The 15,526-nt window shown below is 48.4% G+C and overlaps 7 protein-coding genes across 7 annotated transcripts; 2 read left to right on the top strand and 5 right to left on the bottom strand.

The window, feature by feature from the left end:
* Positions 1–441: 441 nt before the first annotated feature.
* On the bottom strand, positions 442–1,146 carry N7487_002647 (uncharacterized protein; the record flags this gene model as incomplete). The annotated part of the gene is made up of 2 exons (XM_056870394.1): positions 442–671; positions 753–1,146. 2 exons carry the CDS (start codon positions 1,144–1,146, stop codon positions 442–444), a joined length of 624 nt encoding a protein of 207 aa, XP_056735178.1.
* A 205-nt stretch (positions 1,147–1,351) lies between these two features.
* On the bottom strand, positions 1,352–2,196 carry N7487_002648 (uncharacterized protein; the record flags this gene model as incomplete). The annotated part of the gene is made up of 3 exons (XM_056870395.1): positions 1,352–1,938; positions 2,003–2,034; positions 2,111–2,196. The coding sequence occupies 3 exons, from the start codon at positions 2,194–2,196 to the stop codon at positions 1,352–1,354; spliced, it is 705 nt and encodes a 234-aa protein (XP_056735179.1).
* Positions 2,197–4,308: 2,112 nt separating this feature from the next.
* Positions 4,309–6,346, bottom strand: N7487_002649 (allantoate permease family MFS transporter; the record flags this gene model as incomplete). The annotated part of the gene is made up of 9 exons (XM_056870396.1): positions 4,309–4,529; positions 4,589–4,702; positions 4,764–4,953; positions 5,009–5,109; positions 5,165–5,441; positions 5,502–5,641; positions 5,717–5,783; positions 5,846–5,961; positions 6,031–6,346. The coding sequence occupies 9 exons, from the start codon at positions 6,344–6,346 to the stop codon at positions 4,309–4,311; spliced, it is 1,542 nt and encodes a 513-aa protein (XP_056735180.1).
* A 1,026-nt stretch (positions 6,347–7,372) lies between these two features.
* On the bottom strand, positions 7,373–7,708 carry N7487_002650 (uncharacterized protein; the record flags this gene model as incomplete). Its single annotated transcript, XM_056870397.1, has 2 exons — positions 7,373–7,399; positions 7,526–7,708. The coding sequence occupies 2 exons, from the start codon at positions 7,706–7,708 to the stop codon at positions 7,373–7,375; spliced, it is 210 nt and encodes a 69-aa protein (XP_056735181.1).
* Positions 7,709–8,709: 1,001 nt separating this feature from the next.
* On the top strand, positions 8,710–9,564 carry N7487_002651 (3-hydroxyacyl-CoA dehydrogenase family protein; the record flags this gene model as incomplete). The annotated part of the gene is made up of 1 exon (XM_056870398.1): positions 8,710–9,564. The coding sequence occupies one exon, from the start codon at positions 8,710–8,712 to the stop codon at positions 9,562–9,564; it is 855 nt and encodes a 284-aa protein (XP_056735182.1).
* Positions 9,565–10,316: 752 nt separating this feature from the next.
* On the top strand, positions 10,317–11,403 carry N7487_002652 (NAD(P)-dependent alcohol dehydrogenase; the record flags this gene model as incomplete). Its single annotated transcript, XM_056870399.1, has 2 exons — positions 10,317–10,916; positions 10,975–11,403. 2 exons carry the CDS (start codon positions 10,317–10,319, stop codon positions 11,401–11,403), a joined length of 1,029 nt encoding a protein of 342 aa, XP_056735183.1.
* A 1,180-nt stretch (positions 11,404–12,583) lies between these two features.
* On the bottom strand, positions 12,584–15,236 carry N7487_002653 (putative TBC domain protein; the record flags this gene model as incomplete). The annotated part of the gene is made up of 2 exons (XM_056870400.1): positions 12,584–12,973; positions 13,035–15,236. 2 exons carry the CDS (start codon positions 15,234–15,236, stop codon positions 12,584–12,586), a joined length of 2,592 nt encoding a protein of 863 aa, XP_056735184.1.
* Between the last annotated feature and the right edge of the window lie 290 nt (positions 15,237–15,526).

Genomic DNA, 15,526 nt, shown 5'->3' on the forward strand with positions numbered 1-15,526 from the left:
TACGCCTCAGGAACCTTGACTACTCCGTATTTTGCCATCCCTCGGCATGGTATTATTGCTATTCTTTAACCTTGCCGAGGTCGTCGCTTACAATGACTCCTAGCATTGTATACACACAATTCTAGTTATGCACACCTAAAATACAAGCAGGGATAAAGATTTCAATGTCAGAATTAATATCTTGAATATCAAAAACTAGAGTTGAGCTTTTATTTTACGTCATCTTGGAGGTACCCAAATAGCCAGTATCGTAAAAGGAACTATAACAAAATCACCCTCAAAATTCAATTCGCTTTCGTCATTCATTTCCATGATCTCTAACCAGATCTCGTATAAAGAAGAATAACCATGATAATCTTAGCCATCCGATCGCAATACAAGCCCCGAGGCCCTACCAATTCTGTAAGAAGAGACCAAAGATGTGGCATCTATGCGATATTGTCAGTTGGGTTTGATGACGCAGGAGAGAATTCCAGTATATTGTACCTCATCAACAGCTGCGTCGGCATTTTCTGACAGCTTCAACTCGTCCAATATGGTTGGGCTACCTTGCGCGCTAGATTGTAGCATACGTTCCAAAGCAACTATGAGGCATCCCGGATCACTTTGTGATAGCTGTTGCGATGAGTGGGCCTTTTTCAGCCGCTCCATCTCTCCAAGACAGAGCGAAACTAATGCGAGAGATTGTTAGTCTACCCTGTTTTGTTGTGCTCATGGGACGTGCCCATGGCTTACATCGTGGGTGCACTTACTAGTCGCCTGCGACACGCTCTCGTGCAGGCCCCGCGACTCCCACCGGGGCCATTGACGACTGTCTTCGTATAGATTCTGCACCGTGGCCTTGATGCGACGACTGCGGCTGGCACATTGGGCCATGGCAGGCAAGCTGCCGGGCTCAAATCGTGCCGAATAGTACTCGAAGACCATTTCATCCAAGTTGTGGAACCCTGCGCCCGATATAGACTCAAGGAGAGCACCAAAACGTCTTGTGTTTTCTAAAGCAGATATGGCGGGGATGTTTGTACCCTTGTTAGTCCCCGATGCCGGTGTAGATGAAGTATCTGGTATTGAAGAGCGGCTGCTTATGCTTAATAGTGACTCGCCGGATTTGGATGTGTAAGACGGTAGTTGGCTAAGCAGGCCCATATGAGTCGATCCGTTGGAGGAGTAGATAGACCTTTGGCCCGACTCGCTAGATAGAAAGATTTAGTTTTAATGAAATCGCCAACATAGTGACCGACTATATTCCGACGGAGCATCGCAACAGCTTCAGGAGGTATGGGAGCGAGCTGGAGAAGATGATGAGTCTATAGAGGAATCAACTCACCTTGGTGAAGAACGGCTGTAGTTCTTAACGGGTGACAAAAGGCTGCGACTGCAACCTCGTCATATTAATATCAGATACATGGTGATTGGGATGTTGTTGCTGTTGCTGTTGCTGTTGCTGTTGTTGCTGCTGCTGCGATTGCTCATGGTGTAGTTGCATCGGGGATATTATCTCTCCAAGAAGCTCCATACGCATCTTCTCCATATGGCCAATGCAGGGTCCTGTAGCCGCGCTGCAGGTACAGTTCTGAGGTGGCATGGAAGGTTGCTGCATATAATTCTCATTTTCTTGCATGGGCTTAGCCATCGGATCCACCCAGGACACACTCTGCGCCTGGTTAGCCATCATGTCCTCGGCCATAATCATGTTGCTGCATTCGCTAGTTAGTAAACCAGTGCGCGGCAGGGTAGCATAAAAGGTCATAGACGAAGGGTCTGCTTGCGAAGCCTGATTATCTGTGCTGTCGTTGTCGGACAGGCGTTGCTCAGAACCACCGCGTGAATGGTGCTTGTTTGTATTGCTAGCGTCCAGGGTCTCTTGGTCTGTCTCTTCTGTTATGGTGCTGCTCTCAGCTTGTTTTCGAGCCTGGTTTATTTCCTGCACCCTTCGGCCTATAGGGAAGGGTCAGCACATGATAGAACATAGAATAGTACAATAGGTCAAGTGGATGCATACGGTGGTTTCGCTGTGCGATTCTGTTTTGATGCCTGTCGTCCTTGGATCAGCATCCATCTTAAAACATCACACCCCAAGGCATACACTCATAAATGACATCTCACTCACCTTCTCAGCTCTATGGCTCTCGGGCTGGTGGATCGGCGTGACTTTTTAGTGGCTCTTGGCGGGTTTCCCGGTGTTTTCTCTAACATGCTATGCTGGTGATTGGCCTGGTGCAAGTCTCAGTGGGGGAAAGGCAAGACCAAGACAGTGACGGCAAATGCAGATGCAGATGCACACGATCAGGAGGAAAGAAAATCTCAATTAACAGCCGTCCGCCCTAGAATATAGCCACTTTGTCTTTAAACTTATGCACGCAATCTCGGGGTTTAGGAAGAAGACATCTTGCAGAAAAGCCCATTATTCAGAATCTCATCTAGTTATAGCGTGCCCTCGTTCCGGCCCCCATCTCTAGCGCGGTACTTATTTAGTATTACTGGTCTCACTCCATATCACGCAGATGTCCCGCGGCTGAACGCCGTCATCACCTCACGGTCCGGGATGATGTCTCCATTGCTTGCAGCCAGCAATCGTCAAATACGCGAAGCACATACGTCCTTCATCCTCCACAAGTCGCACCGGAGATGGGTAGAAGACTGTAGGCTAGGGCCTTTGGGTGGGTTTGGTAGGATTCTGGTGTAAAGCCTCACGCAATTCCGCTGTCTACCTGGATCAAAACTAAAATCTCAGTCAGCTTCACTATATATTACAGCCCCTCAATGCACTTGACTCGGCGCTTTCATAATATAGCAATTAGAAAAACTGTTCACGTTTTGCTTCAATAAGATACATGAAATATTCAAATCTTTCATACCACCTGCCAAGGTTGTGTTTAGCTATATCGTGTAAGGTGGAATCATATTGCTTTAAATATTCAACAAAAGTCATGATAATAATACATAGTAGTCAAGTGTGTACTATTAATGATTGAACAACTAAGCAAGCTCTGAGAAACTCGAAAGCACTGGCACATCGGTATTTCTTGGGGCTAGAACAAGATCGACAACGTTATTTAGGGTATTATAATGGTATGCGCTAGATCTAGGAGTCTTTATCCCTTGTATACTAAACTCATCTAAATAGTCTAGAGCGAATGTAGCCCTTTTGCCATGTCATTGGCCTAATATAGCCAAAGAAGGCTGGTAGGGAGATCATTCCCAAGTAGAGTCGTTTCCTGCATACTAGTGTAACTTAATCGATCACGTCAAAGGTGCTATATTTGTTTTTAATTGGTGAGAATATACTCCGTACGCTTTCCCCTTGTCATATGCATTAACAGGTATCACTTTGCACCTTTAAGTGATCAATTGCGCCATCCTTGCTACGCGTATCTCCGACATACTTCCCCATTTATCTGCCACGATACATTATACCTATGAATGTAACTGAGAATTCAGGGATGGTGCTCTTGGAATGTCTCAAAAGTTAGCTGTTTAAACAACCTCGGAAGTATGCATATTTCTTGTTAAAGTCATGGCTGAAGCTATACCGGCGGAATACCGCCGGGGCACCGCTTATGTCCGTCTTGTTGGCAGTAATCCGTAATGTGTTTTGGCTCGAGCGCTCGAGGGATCCAGTCGTGGCCCAGTCGTTGGTCTCGGCTGTGGCGATCGTCTTATTTGCTTAGGCAGACCAGTATGTATTTATTGGGCTGGCCTGTACGGGAGGACTATAATACAGACGCCTACAAGGATAGGACACATCCGTCACTCACTAGTGGACAAGACCCAACTGACTCCTAGGAGCTAATGAGTTTGGGTACTGGTCTGACAAAAAAAGACAATGTTCTACCAAATGGCCCACTATAACAACCAGTCGGTTGGTTATCATTTTGGTTGTCATGTCAGGTTTCTAATTTATAGAGCCTCTTACCCCACTCATAGTCTTGTCGTGCCTCAACCCAAGCCCCGCCAAGAACGGGTACGGTTCGGGTCGGGTCCAGCTAGCCCCGTCGGAGTTAAGGTCCACAGGATCTATACAGGTAGTCCCGAGGTCAGGTGTTACCTAGGTATAATCCCGTGGTGGGCTGACAAATTCAGTTGGAATATGAGTGTGGTGAGCACTAATATGGAAAGGGGAAAGTATAGAGTGCCAGGCCTTATCCGGTACAGATGTGTATAGAAGTTGGGACAGATATGTCTATATGAGGGGAGCACACAGAGACGCACGTAGCATAGTCTGAAAATATTCCTGAGATCCCGGTGTCCAGGTGAATGACACCATGTTTAATCTCTACCATCCAAATTATCAGCTCTCGCATTATCTTAAAGCATATACCTGAATAATGGAGAGCGATCACCCAGCGAATCGGGATTCTCGGGATATTCTGAAGGATCCATAGCGTCTCGTTTCCGGTTAATACGCTGGTACGCCATGCGCAGAACGACAGTCGCTATCATGCCCACGACAACAAAAGCAAGCTCAAGGGAGTGGCCAAGAATGTAATTCGGTGCATCTTGAGCACGATAGAAGTTTGAGGACATAGCTGTTGAGAAAAGAGTATTAGCCTGTATCTCAGACTCCCCATTGATGCGATATCATTACCTCCTGCCAGGTTTCCTAGTCCAATATAAATAGCCATGCCGGCGGCTCGCTTGTAGTCGCCTGCCATATTGACACTGAGCCATGTGACATTTCCGGGGAAAGCTGGATAGATTCCTTTTGGTGTTTGTGTTAGTTGGGATATGTATACAGAGGTTTGCAACCAGAATGCACTTACCGACGACCGCGACGAAAATACCAAAGTACATAACACCTGGGACTCCCCGTCCAGTAGATGCGAGACAGATGATGAAACCGATTCCAATCATTCCCATAAAGAAGAGAATAAATGGGGAGCGCTGCTTGCGTCTATCTGATACCCATGCTGCAATAACAGCGACAATTGCTGCAGTAATATAAATTGGTACCTAATATGATGTTGTTAATCTCCGCTTCAACAAAGCTGTAAAACAAAGAGCTTACAGTAAGGAGCTGGGCGGTCGAAGACGTATAACCTAGATCCTTGATGATCGAAGGAAGGAAAAGAGAGATGCCGTATAGCGGGCAGGTAATACCCCAGTACACTTCGTACGGATCAGTCAATGATGCATTGAATACCCCAGAGCAAACAGAACTTACTGAATAGACCCAACCAAATCTGCCAGTCTGTGAAAGCATCAATGACATAGCGCATTTCAAATTTGTCATTGGTTTGGTCAATTTCGCGCGCGTCTGCTGAATTTTGAATCCGCAAACTGTGGATCACAAAGCGGCGCTCCTCTTCAGTCAAAAAGGTTGCAGTTTCGGGGGAGTCATGGATGGCAAATGGGGCTATAAGTGCCACAAGAACCGTAAGAAGACCCTCAAGAATAAAAATCCATCTCCAACCAGCATATCCGCCCACGCCGTCCATTTTCTATTAATTTGGAGATACATTAGTAAAGTTGCCACTGAGGCCAGCGAGTAGATCACCTACAGCGATGGCGTATGCAAGAAGCCCAGAGAATGCACCCGCAACACTGGCAGCGCTGAAGAAGAGAGCTTGTCTAAATTGTGCTCGATGGCGTGGGTACCAGAGTGTAATGTAGTATGCCACACCTGGATACAAACCGGCTTCTATTTCGTTTCATACAATGTTTAGTCTTGACTTGAACAGGATGCACGTCGGGAGGGGGCAAGATGTCAACATACCAGCAACGCCCAAAAACAATCGAGTTGCGAGCAATCCACCGTAGTCGTTGACAACTCCCATCAGGGTCTGGTTGCGTAGTCTTTAGTAAATCGTGTTCGAGACAAACCTCAAAGAATGCGCGCGCTCACCATAACAATTCCCCAGGCCACCATGATCAAAGGAAGCCATCTCGAGGGTCTCAGCTTCTTTAAAAGCAGATTACTCGGCAGTTCAAAGACGCAGTAGGTAAAGAAGAAGACAGTCACTACCCACAAACAGATGTTAATTGGCCATTCTTTTGTACAAAAGAAGAAAACGAGGGGATTCATCATACAAGTCCAATTGTACTGCGGTCCCGTCATATTAAGATCATCAACAAGCCCTTCAATCTTTGCATTGCCGATATTCCCACGGTCCAAGAAAGCCAACAGATATAGCATGCTCAGCATGGGAATAAGACGGATGTCCATCTTTCGGAGAACAGCTTTTTCATCAACTCCCTCGAAGGTCGGCGGGCCGAGGCTGGATGCTTCCGCATCTGCGACTAGCCCATCTTGCTTGAGATCGGCGCTGTATGGGGAACCTTGGACAGTTGTATCCTCGAATTGGTGTAAGGAGGTCTTCTCCGGTGTGTCTTTTGAATCAACCATGGTAGGCAAAGAGAGATGAGAGAAGAAGAGAGTCAATCAGTGCGGACATCATTCCGCGAGCATTTATACTTCTCCCTTGAAAAAGGTTTAGTGTGACCCGGGGTAACTCCGAAAACTGGGGAGATCATCCCTTGGCATGAGGGGTATACCACATTGGGATAGAGCCAATCGATGATCGAAACAGAGGAGCATCCACGCAAAGCCACCCAATACGAGCATTTCATCAAATAATGTGTCCCGATAACACATTTGGTGGCACTTGACGGTTGAGCGGTTGTTTAGCCTCGGGTAACTTGATATTGAAAGCAATCTTGAGTGGCAAGTTGTGCCATTGCCGGAGACTTGCACCTTTTAATCGCTGTCATAGCGCGTGATATATTGAGGAATATTGTACGAAGTACATGTGAGTACAATGGGGACATAAATATGCGGGGGGGCACACCGTTTCCCCCTGGTTACTGGCACAACCCTATGGACGCTATAATACTTGGTAATTACCATAATGTAGCACAGCCCGCTTATTACACATGTGTTTATTACACATGTGTTTATTACACATGTGTTTATTCTGAAAATCCTTCTTCAGGGTCCCAGGTTGCGTTGTATCATACATTATGTATCCATAATACGATGTTGGGGTCTTGGGTCCTTATCTCGATCCACCACCTGGGCACTTCCAAGCTTCAGAGTCAGATCATTCCATACATGGATGCATATACATGTCAACTGGCTTAAATTTAGCATCTATAAGGTTTAAGTCCCAGCAAAAGCCTTACAGTGTTTGGAATATGAGCGGAAATATAGGAGTACAAAGCCTGTCCGGCTGTCCTACCCAAGGAACGAGGTCACCAAGCCATTATGGATCTCTCAATTGATCTCCATAAATCACTGTGTTTTAATTCTACCGCAAACTTTGGGATATGCCAACATATGCCCTAAAAAACAGGAGTGATATCGAAGCAACAAATCCAGCAACCTGGTTGGGTGGCAGGTGTAGTGCACCCGAGACTAATATTACCAAACTCCCTACGTGTGTACCACTCGAGTAGAGGGCTAGTAAATTCGATGGGGCCACATACATTCGCATTTGGAGGGCTCTGCGGTTGGTTGATGAGTGTGGGCATTAGTCACCATGACGGGGAATCCAGATTGTCAAACAGAGCGGTTATATATACATACTACAGTAGGAGACGAGCAGAGGAGAGCAGCGGGCCAGCAGCCCTGGGTACAAAGCTTGTAGTTTGCGCCCGAAGGAACGGGAATGAAATCGGGAATCATGAAGCTTTCCAGGGTGTTGTTTGTCGGTAGGGCTTGAGTTTGCAGAAAGAGCCATGGTAGGGGTGATAGGATGGTGAGATGCATTGTGCCGGAAGGAGAGGGTCTCCGAAGTACAAGTCAATTTTAATTCAAGTGCGTTAGCTCAACTATCGGGAAACGGAATGCAAGAGATGGCACCTTGTGGTCCTTATATATGGTCAAGTCTAGCCGTTGAGTTGCTGTTGTGTTACCAAAATATGCTTGTTTAACCCTAGAGAATACCGCAACCATTCATGTGGAATCAATTGTGGCCTTGGATTGGAGATGAGAACTCTTGGGATATAGAAGATATTCGTTGGTTAATTTGGATTAAGTACCCATTACTTGAGGTCCCATCTGCTATTATCCGTGACTTTGATTTTGGTTTGTTCCATGCCACTCTCTAAATTGACCGCAGTCAAAGTAACAACTAAAAAGCGCAGCACCACGATGAGAACAACGGTGACAGGGATCACTATAATATGGCAAGTCTTGGAAATTGGGAAATAGTTTTGTCACGGCCACGACAATGTGTGATGAGTCGATTAAATTGCTAAATATAACAGCATGATCTACAAGCTCAGAATCGGCAACTGAGTTTATGGCTGAGTTGGGAACATCACCAAACGCGGGAAGACATGGAATATTTCTTTTTCCTTGCTTCTTTTATCCTTTTCTCGCCTTAGTAGAGGTATTTAACAGATCATATTGCACATTTGCTCGTTTTCTCGAGAAGCATCCTAAAGAGACACCTGGAGTGCCATAGACGACATTTTTACCTGTCGAGGATACGATACCACTAATCTCCATGCCTGTATCTTTACAGTAAAAAAAATATTGTAGAACTAATTGTTAGACAGAAGCATGAGCTTAAAGTATGGGGGCCATTTAGCCACATTTGCCCTCAGGGTTAGATCACCACGGGAAAAGATCCGACATTCAATCATCATAGCATCATAGCCCCATAACCTCTGCCCCTCGATCAAAGTGGCCAAAATGACTCTCACTCAAGACCATATCTCACAGGGCCATCTCCCTCTTGAAAAATCTCCAATTTCCAAAGCAAGATGCCATCAACCCCATGGACCAAGCCTGACACAAGCACACGCCCAATCGCCGTAATCGGCGGCGGCGTGATGGGCCGACGAATTGCCATGATGTGGATAGCCTCGGGCTTCACGGTAATCCTGTGCGAGAAAGCGCTCGACTACGGCGACGCCGTGAGCTACATTCAGGAACACCAAGCCGAACAAGCTAGCAAGCAAGGCACGGAACCCGCCGAGCTGAAAACAACAACCTCGCTACAAGAAGCCGCGGGGAACGCATGGATGGTCATCGAAGCCATCCCGGAGAAGCTGGAGATGAAGATTGAGCTCATAACGGAGCTGGACAAGATCGCTCCGCCAGAATGCATAATTGCCAGCAACTCGTCATCCCTACGGACCAGTCAGATGATCGTCAACACGGAGAAGAATTACCGCATCTGCAACGGTCACTACTACATGCCGCCGGACCAGACGTACTTTGAGGTAATGTCGTGTGGCCACACGGATCCTGCTATCTTTCCGTTTTTGATGGAGAAGGCTACCCAGGCTGGGTTCAAGCCTGTCCATGCTCAGGTTGATTCTACCGGGCTGGTTTTCAACCGCATTTGGGCATCGCTTAAGCGGGAGATTTTGCTTGTCTTGGCTGAGGGCGTCAGTGATGCTCATACCATTGATGAGATGTTCAAGAGTTGGTTCAAGGCTACCAAGGGTCCTTGTCTGATGATGGATACTGTTGGCCTGGATACTGTGTACAATATTGAGGTTGTATATAGCCAGCAGCGTCAAGTGGATACCACTGCCATGAAATGGCTGAAGGAGAATTATGTTGACAAGGGCAATCTGGGGGCCAAGGCTGGAAAGGGTTTACTTGGATAAAAATCATTATAGATTGTTTTTAGAAGTCGCAACACAAAAGTTTCTAGAATAGACCATTGAAGTTACATACATACAGTTCTGATTGTAGAAGTCAGACATGATAGGACACCAACTAAAACTATTTATCGAACGTTATACTACTTCGTTCTTTTTCCGTATTAGTGCTCAGCCCTTGCCGCTTTTTGCTCCCTGAGTACAACTGAGCACGACCACTTCGCTCTGAGGATGAGCGAATGGACGAATTTGCTTTGGACATCTACAATCTTCCAAGATTGACATGTACATAAAGCAACTGGCATGGATTAGCCCGTGCCTTCTTCTTTCTGACACGCGCTAGGCGTATAACGTCAAACATGGAAATCTTTTTGTCAAGTCTTGTCCCCCATGACTAAATTGGCCCCCATACGCCTCTAGGAGCCTAGTAGGGAGAGCACATTGCGATCCATACTCGTAAAGCTTACATGGTGTTTCTTACCAATCATTTTATTTGACGCATGAGACGAACTTCCAGGAACACACTACCTTTCTCACCTTTCTCGGGCTGTGCCATCGGTGTTTATATTAGATGCTCGAGAGACACTTATTCTTCTTGAGCTGCCTACTCCTTATAACAACAGCTTTCGGATCTGTCGACCACATTTCTCCGATTCCCCTGCTTATACCGTGAACTGTCCTCCTCTTCATCGATCCATAACGCACCAATAGCAGAAGGAATGTCATCGAAGACCCAGTGCCCGACCGTACCGCCGACCATGCGTGCTTGGGTACGCCGGCGGCGCGGTCCTACTAGTAGCGCGCTCGAGCTAGCCACCAACTATCCAACCCCCGACATGCCCACGGGCTCGTCGCCCGACGTGCTAATCCGCGTGTCAAACGTATCACTACAATTCAGCAGTGAGATGATAATGAAGATACTGCCCAAACTACCTTTCACCAGCTCATGGATCCCGGAGATTGAGCTTTCCGGCGTGGTAGTAGCAGCTGGCACGGGTGCACCAGCAGAGCTGCGCGATCCGGGCTCACATGTCATTGCCTTTCAAAACATTCCCAGCGCCGTGATCATGGGCCACGGCGTGCTAGCAGAATATGTGCGACTGCCTGGCAGCCAGGTCGCACGTATCGATGACGGTATTGACATGGCGTCAGCGTCGGGCATCATCGGCTCCGGTAGCACGGCGCTCAAGATGATTCGCTCAGCAGGTGTCCGCGAGGGTCACACGGTGCTTGTGAATGGGGCTAGTGGGTCGGTCGGTTCGGTGCTCGTACAGTTGTGCAAGTTGCGTGGTGCAAAGGTGGTCGGCGTGGCTAGTGGAGGTAACGAGCCCATGGTTCGTGATCTGGGTGTAGATGAGGTAGGGACAGTTGCCAGTCGCCAACGTTGCATAAGGAAAATGACTAATATACAAATAGTTCATCGACTACCGCGAACATGAATCCCTGCCAGCCTACCTAGCGCATCAGTATGGCGACAAGCCGTTTGACTTTGTGCTTGATTGCGTCGGCACACAAGCACTTTTTGTCAACTCCCCGGCTTATCTTAAGCCTGAGGGGGCTGTTGTAAATATCGGCATGCTTGAGGGGATGTATGTGACGTCGCGCAATGCCATGCTCAACAGCTGGCTGCCCATCTGGCTGGGCGGCGTGCAGCGTCGATATATAATGTTCAGCACGCCCCCGGCATGTGACGACGCGGTCTACGTAGCACGTCTGATCGAGGAGGGCCGCTTGCGTATCCCTGTCGACTCTGTCTTCGACATGAAAGATGCCATACGTGCCTACGAGCGCATCGCCACAAAGCGTGCGCGTGGCAAGGTCGTGGTCAAGGTGCATGACGAGTAGGCCGCAGGCATGCTGAGGGTATATAAGGGGGCTTATGTTTACAGAGATTGATTGGATTCAGATTGTACATGGCTCGGTCAACTGTGGTGTCGAGTGGACGCGTATCTGAACCATGATACACACTTGTCTATTAGCGTGTCGTGGGCAAAGATGGTAGAGGCCGTACTAGACGTCGCCAGGGCTTCACAATGGTTTTGGAGTCGCGCGCCATAACGGTAGCTTATCAGTACTTTCAGGCTACGGCAGTGATGCTATTGACTCTTCGACAAACTCGATTATGAGGCATACACAGATCACTCAGACTGGAATCTACTTAGTGGGCCTGACTCTGGGCGTCCTAAAAGCAGCGGCGGCTAAGGAAAGCCCCAGCTGGCAGAGGAAGTCAAGTACATACACGATAGTTAGTTATGGCTACGTATAGGTACGTCGATTTACACATTTTAAGCCGTTTCTACCATCTACATTCTAGATAACAACACAAATCGGGGGGGAATATCTAGAAAAAGGACATCTAAAAAGAGTGAAAAAAGATACCAAAAGACGTCATAAGGCTGTATAAGCGGCCGGCTAGTCCTGTCCGGTATAAGATAAAATTGTATTCTCGGCCCCGGGATTATATAGGTTCGATCCATGTCGCTTCGGGCAGTGCAATTATAGGACAATGAGTTGCAAATCTTTGACAGACCGTGAAACACGATTCGAACCAAATGGGCGGCGGCAAGGGAGAAAATGAACCTCGGAACCAGTCGCCAAATTGATGTACAAGAGTGTTGAAAAAAGGTAAGGATAAAAGGAAATGACCAAAAGAAAGTGAAGTAGGGGCATGAGAATAGGTATCGATCGTCCAAGAAAAACCAGACGGGGAATCAACGGTCATCAAAAGTATTAGTATCTAGGAGATACAATGATAAGAAATCACAGAGGCAAAGAACGTGGGTAAAGTGAGAGAGGGCAATCAGAACAAGACGACGGCAACAGATAAGCGCGCTCTGAGACCTCGGAGAAAAGGGTATAGAGTGAAAGGCATTAGAGTAAAGGCCCTAGGGTGCGACTTGTAATCATTAGGGTATAGAACACCCATAGGGCCAATTAGTGCAAAAGGGGGTTGACCCTTGAAGAAATTAGCCAAACAAGGTTGAAGACAAACGCGCGAACGAAGCCTTGACCAGAAAAAGAATAATTAAGGGGATTTCCTGCGACGATGGACTTTCCATTCCGCTTTAGCGACACGCATGAACATTTCGGTGTCTTTGATGGGAACCCAGCTAGTGAGGACTTTCATGATGTTCTCAAAGTCAGACTCGAGAATGATATCACGCATGCCATCAATAAGGGCAGCAGATGAAGCATGCAAGACGTCAAGACCTTGGCCAAATGTCCTTGGGTTCTCGGGAATGGGGACACTGTTCTTCCCTGCAGAGGTTGCGGCACGGCCAGTATTGTCTTCAGCATCTCCAAGGAGCATGAAAACATCCCACACCCGAAGCTGAGCCGGGAAGGGGATTGAGTAATTAAAGAGAGTGAGGTACCAGCGAGTACCGAAGGCTGTGGGTGGGATTCCAACCTCGTTCTGCAAAAAGTAAGCGAAGCGTTAGTGGACATTCTTCGTGTTTCGAGCGAAATTCACTTACTAGTTTCGTGGCCACTTCTCCTCCGGCGAGCCACTCTCGCTCAAAGTCGGCCAAGGCCTCCATTAGACCAGCAAAGCCAGACTTGTATAGCTCTTCCAGACCTCGTAGCTGCCACAATCTGACGAGCATAATAAAAGCATGTTCCTCGTCGTAGTAGGCCAGTAATGTGGCCGCTAGTGTTGCCATTCCCTGTACGTAGCCCGTGTCAGGGAAATATAACGACATGGCATGGAGGACACGGAACAGTAGTCTTTGGCCACCCCGATAGCGCCTCCGGAACATAATATGGCTGGAGATCGTCCGTGGCACATCTATATCAATCTGAACATCGTCCGGTGACGAGATGAACTGGAGCTCATTGAAGGCTTCGATGAGCTCGTCCGCGGGTGGACTGCCCTTATGGCGTCGGGCACTGGCCTCAAGGAATGAGTACCAGGCCGTTGACCGCCACCGGTCTGGAATGCCTTTCCAAGTTCGCTCGATCAACTTTGAGCTCTGAGTGTCGAACTCAAAGGTCATACCACCGCCATGCTTGTTCTTCTTCGTCGGCTTCGCCATCTTGGTCCACTTGTCCTCACGCTGCCACTCCTTCCTTCGCATTGCGCGAGTAATTGGTGCGTCTTCTTTTTCGTCACCAGAGGGAGTGGGCAGAGTGAGCATATCAGCCGCCTCATCTTTGGCCTTTCGGTCTCGGTTGTGAGGCAGATGATTGGTCGCCGCACGCAAACGAGATGTCGAGCGGCGCAAGGGTGGACCGTAGTTGCTCTGCGATGAAGATGGACGAGCGCTTAGGGAACTGTGGGATATTTTGCGGGCTAGAGATGGACCATTGAAGGAACGGTTGCTGGCCGAAGCGGTTGGCGGGCGAATTGAGCGTTTCCGCCGAGGTGTCTCAGAAGCGAGCAAAAGACTAGTCGTAACTCGCTGGAGTGGGTTAATCTCGGAGCCATTGGAGTTCTTTGCAGGTCGAATGAAGCCATAACGATCGACTTGTTCTGCACCGATATTTTGCCAATATTCAGCGCCGCCTGCTAGCTCCTGGGTTTCCCTCTTGATTCGGATACGTTCCACTTCGACAGACGCCCTTGGTTTGGTTTCATTTCCAGTCTCATTCGTAGCGAATGATCCAGAGGTTTCAGAATCCGGGACCGCACCCTCTTCCCATAAGACCCCGTTTTCTGAGGCCATTGCTTTCGCAACCTCAGAGTCGGTAACATTGTCTTCGCCCTTCTCGTACATCAGCCGAACTCGCCGTGACAACATATCTTCGTCTGCCGAGATTGCCCTGCTCGGAAGGCTAGTCTGCCGCGGGCGAAGAGTGCCCTGAGGTCTGGCGTGCCGTGGAATCGCTTTCGGTGTTCCATTTTCTCCTTCGGGTCGGGTCATGGTAATGGCAGGGGGCGGCGCAATTTCAGATGTCTGTCGCTCCAACTGTGGACCACAACTCTCTTCCGGTATTTCCTGACAGGGCTGGCGTAGCTCTTGGTGAGGTTCCTTTTCTTCTAGGCTTTGCTGGGGTGGGTCTAGTTGTTGTTCGGGCTGCTCGTCTAGCTTCTGCTGGAGGGGTTGGTCTGGGTGTGGTTCGGGGTGCTCCTCCAGCTTCTCCTGAGGGGTTTTCGGGCGTGGACGTTTCGCATCACTCTTTATCAGACTCCCGCGATTGGAAAACTTCATAGGTTTATCCAGACCATCCAAAGAAGCTGTCGGTATATCCAAGGGAATACCAGTAAAGGGGTGCTCGATCTGAGGCACTGGCGGAGGCTCTTCGGAGCTGAGTTTCCTCTCCATCTCAAGTGATCGTTTCTTCAAACCACCCCACTTTCTTTCTGACCATCGAGAGCCCGGTCTTGAGCCCGGTCGCGAGCTGGGACGGGAACCTGGTTCATTCACAAGAATGCTGGGCACGCTGCGCAAGGAGGGCGCGCCCTCCGATCGAATCGTTCGGGTTTCATCTCCAACGGAAACCGATGGCGCGAGCCGTGGGAATATACGCGCGGATGCACGATCGTCACTCGAACTGGCTGATGCAGCGCTTGTGCTGAAAGATCGGCCATTGGAGGCTATTGGCGCATCGCCTGTGGGCAACGAGACCGACCGGTTTGCAAGAGGGGCGGCAACGGTATTTTCAAAGGGCACAGCGTGAATTGTCGGATTGGACTCCGATCGGTCGGGCGATAACGATGCAGGAAGCTCATTCACCATTATCCTGGCATGACTTGCGACTCTGCGCGTAGGCTAGAATCGCGTGAAGGAAAGGAGTGTAAGGACAAGCCGAAAGGGGGGGCCAGATTAAGCGAAAATGGAGATCCAAGTAAAAAGGAGCGACAAGGGGAAAATCACAAGGGAAGTTCAGCAAAACAAAATCTCCAGAATTAAAATTGAGAGATACCTGGAGGAGTGGAGTTATTTTGGGTCGATTCTTGGCGCCTCTTTAGGTCAGTGCTGGACTTTAACGGGGGGCAGCTTTGGAGGTTTCATATCATTCCCTGTAG

This window comes from Penicillium crustosum (assembly GCF_028827405.1).
Source record: "Penicillium crustosum strain IBT 35664 chromosome Unknown utg000001l_segment0_segment0, whole genome shotgun sequence".
NCBI classification, from domain to species: domain Eukaryota; kingdom Fungi; phylum Ascomycota; class Eurotiomycetes; order Eurotiales; family Aspergillaceae; genus Penicillium; species Penicillium crustosum.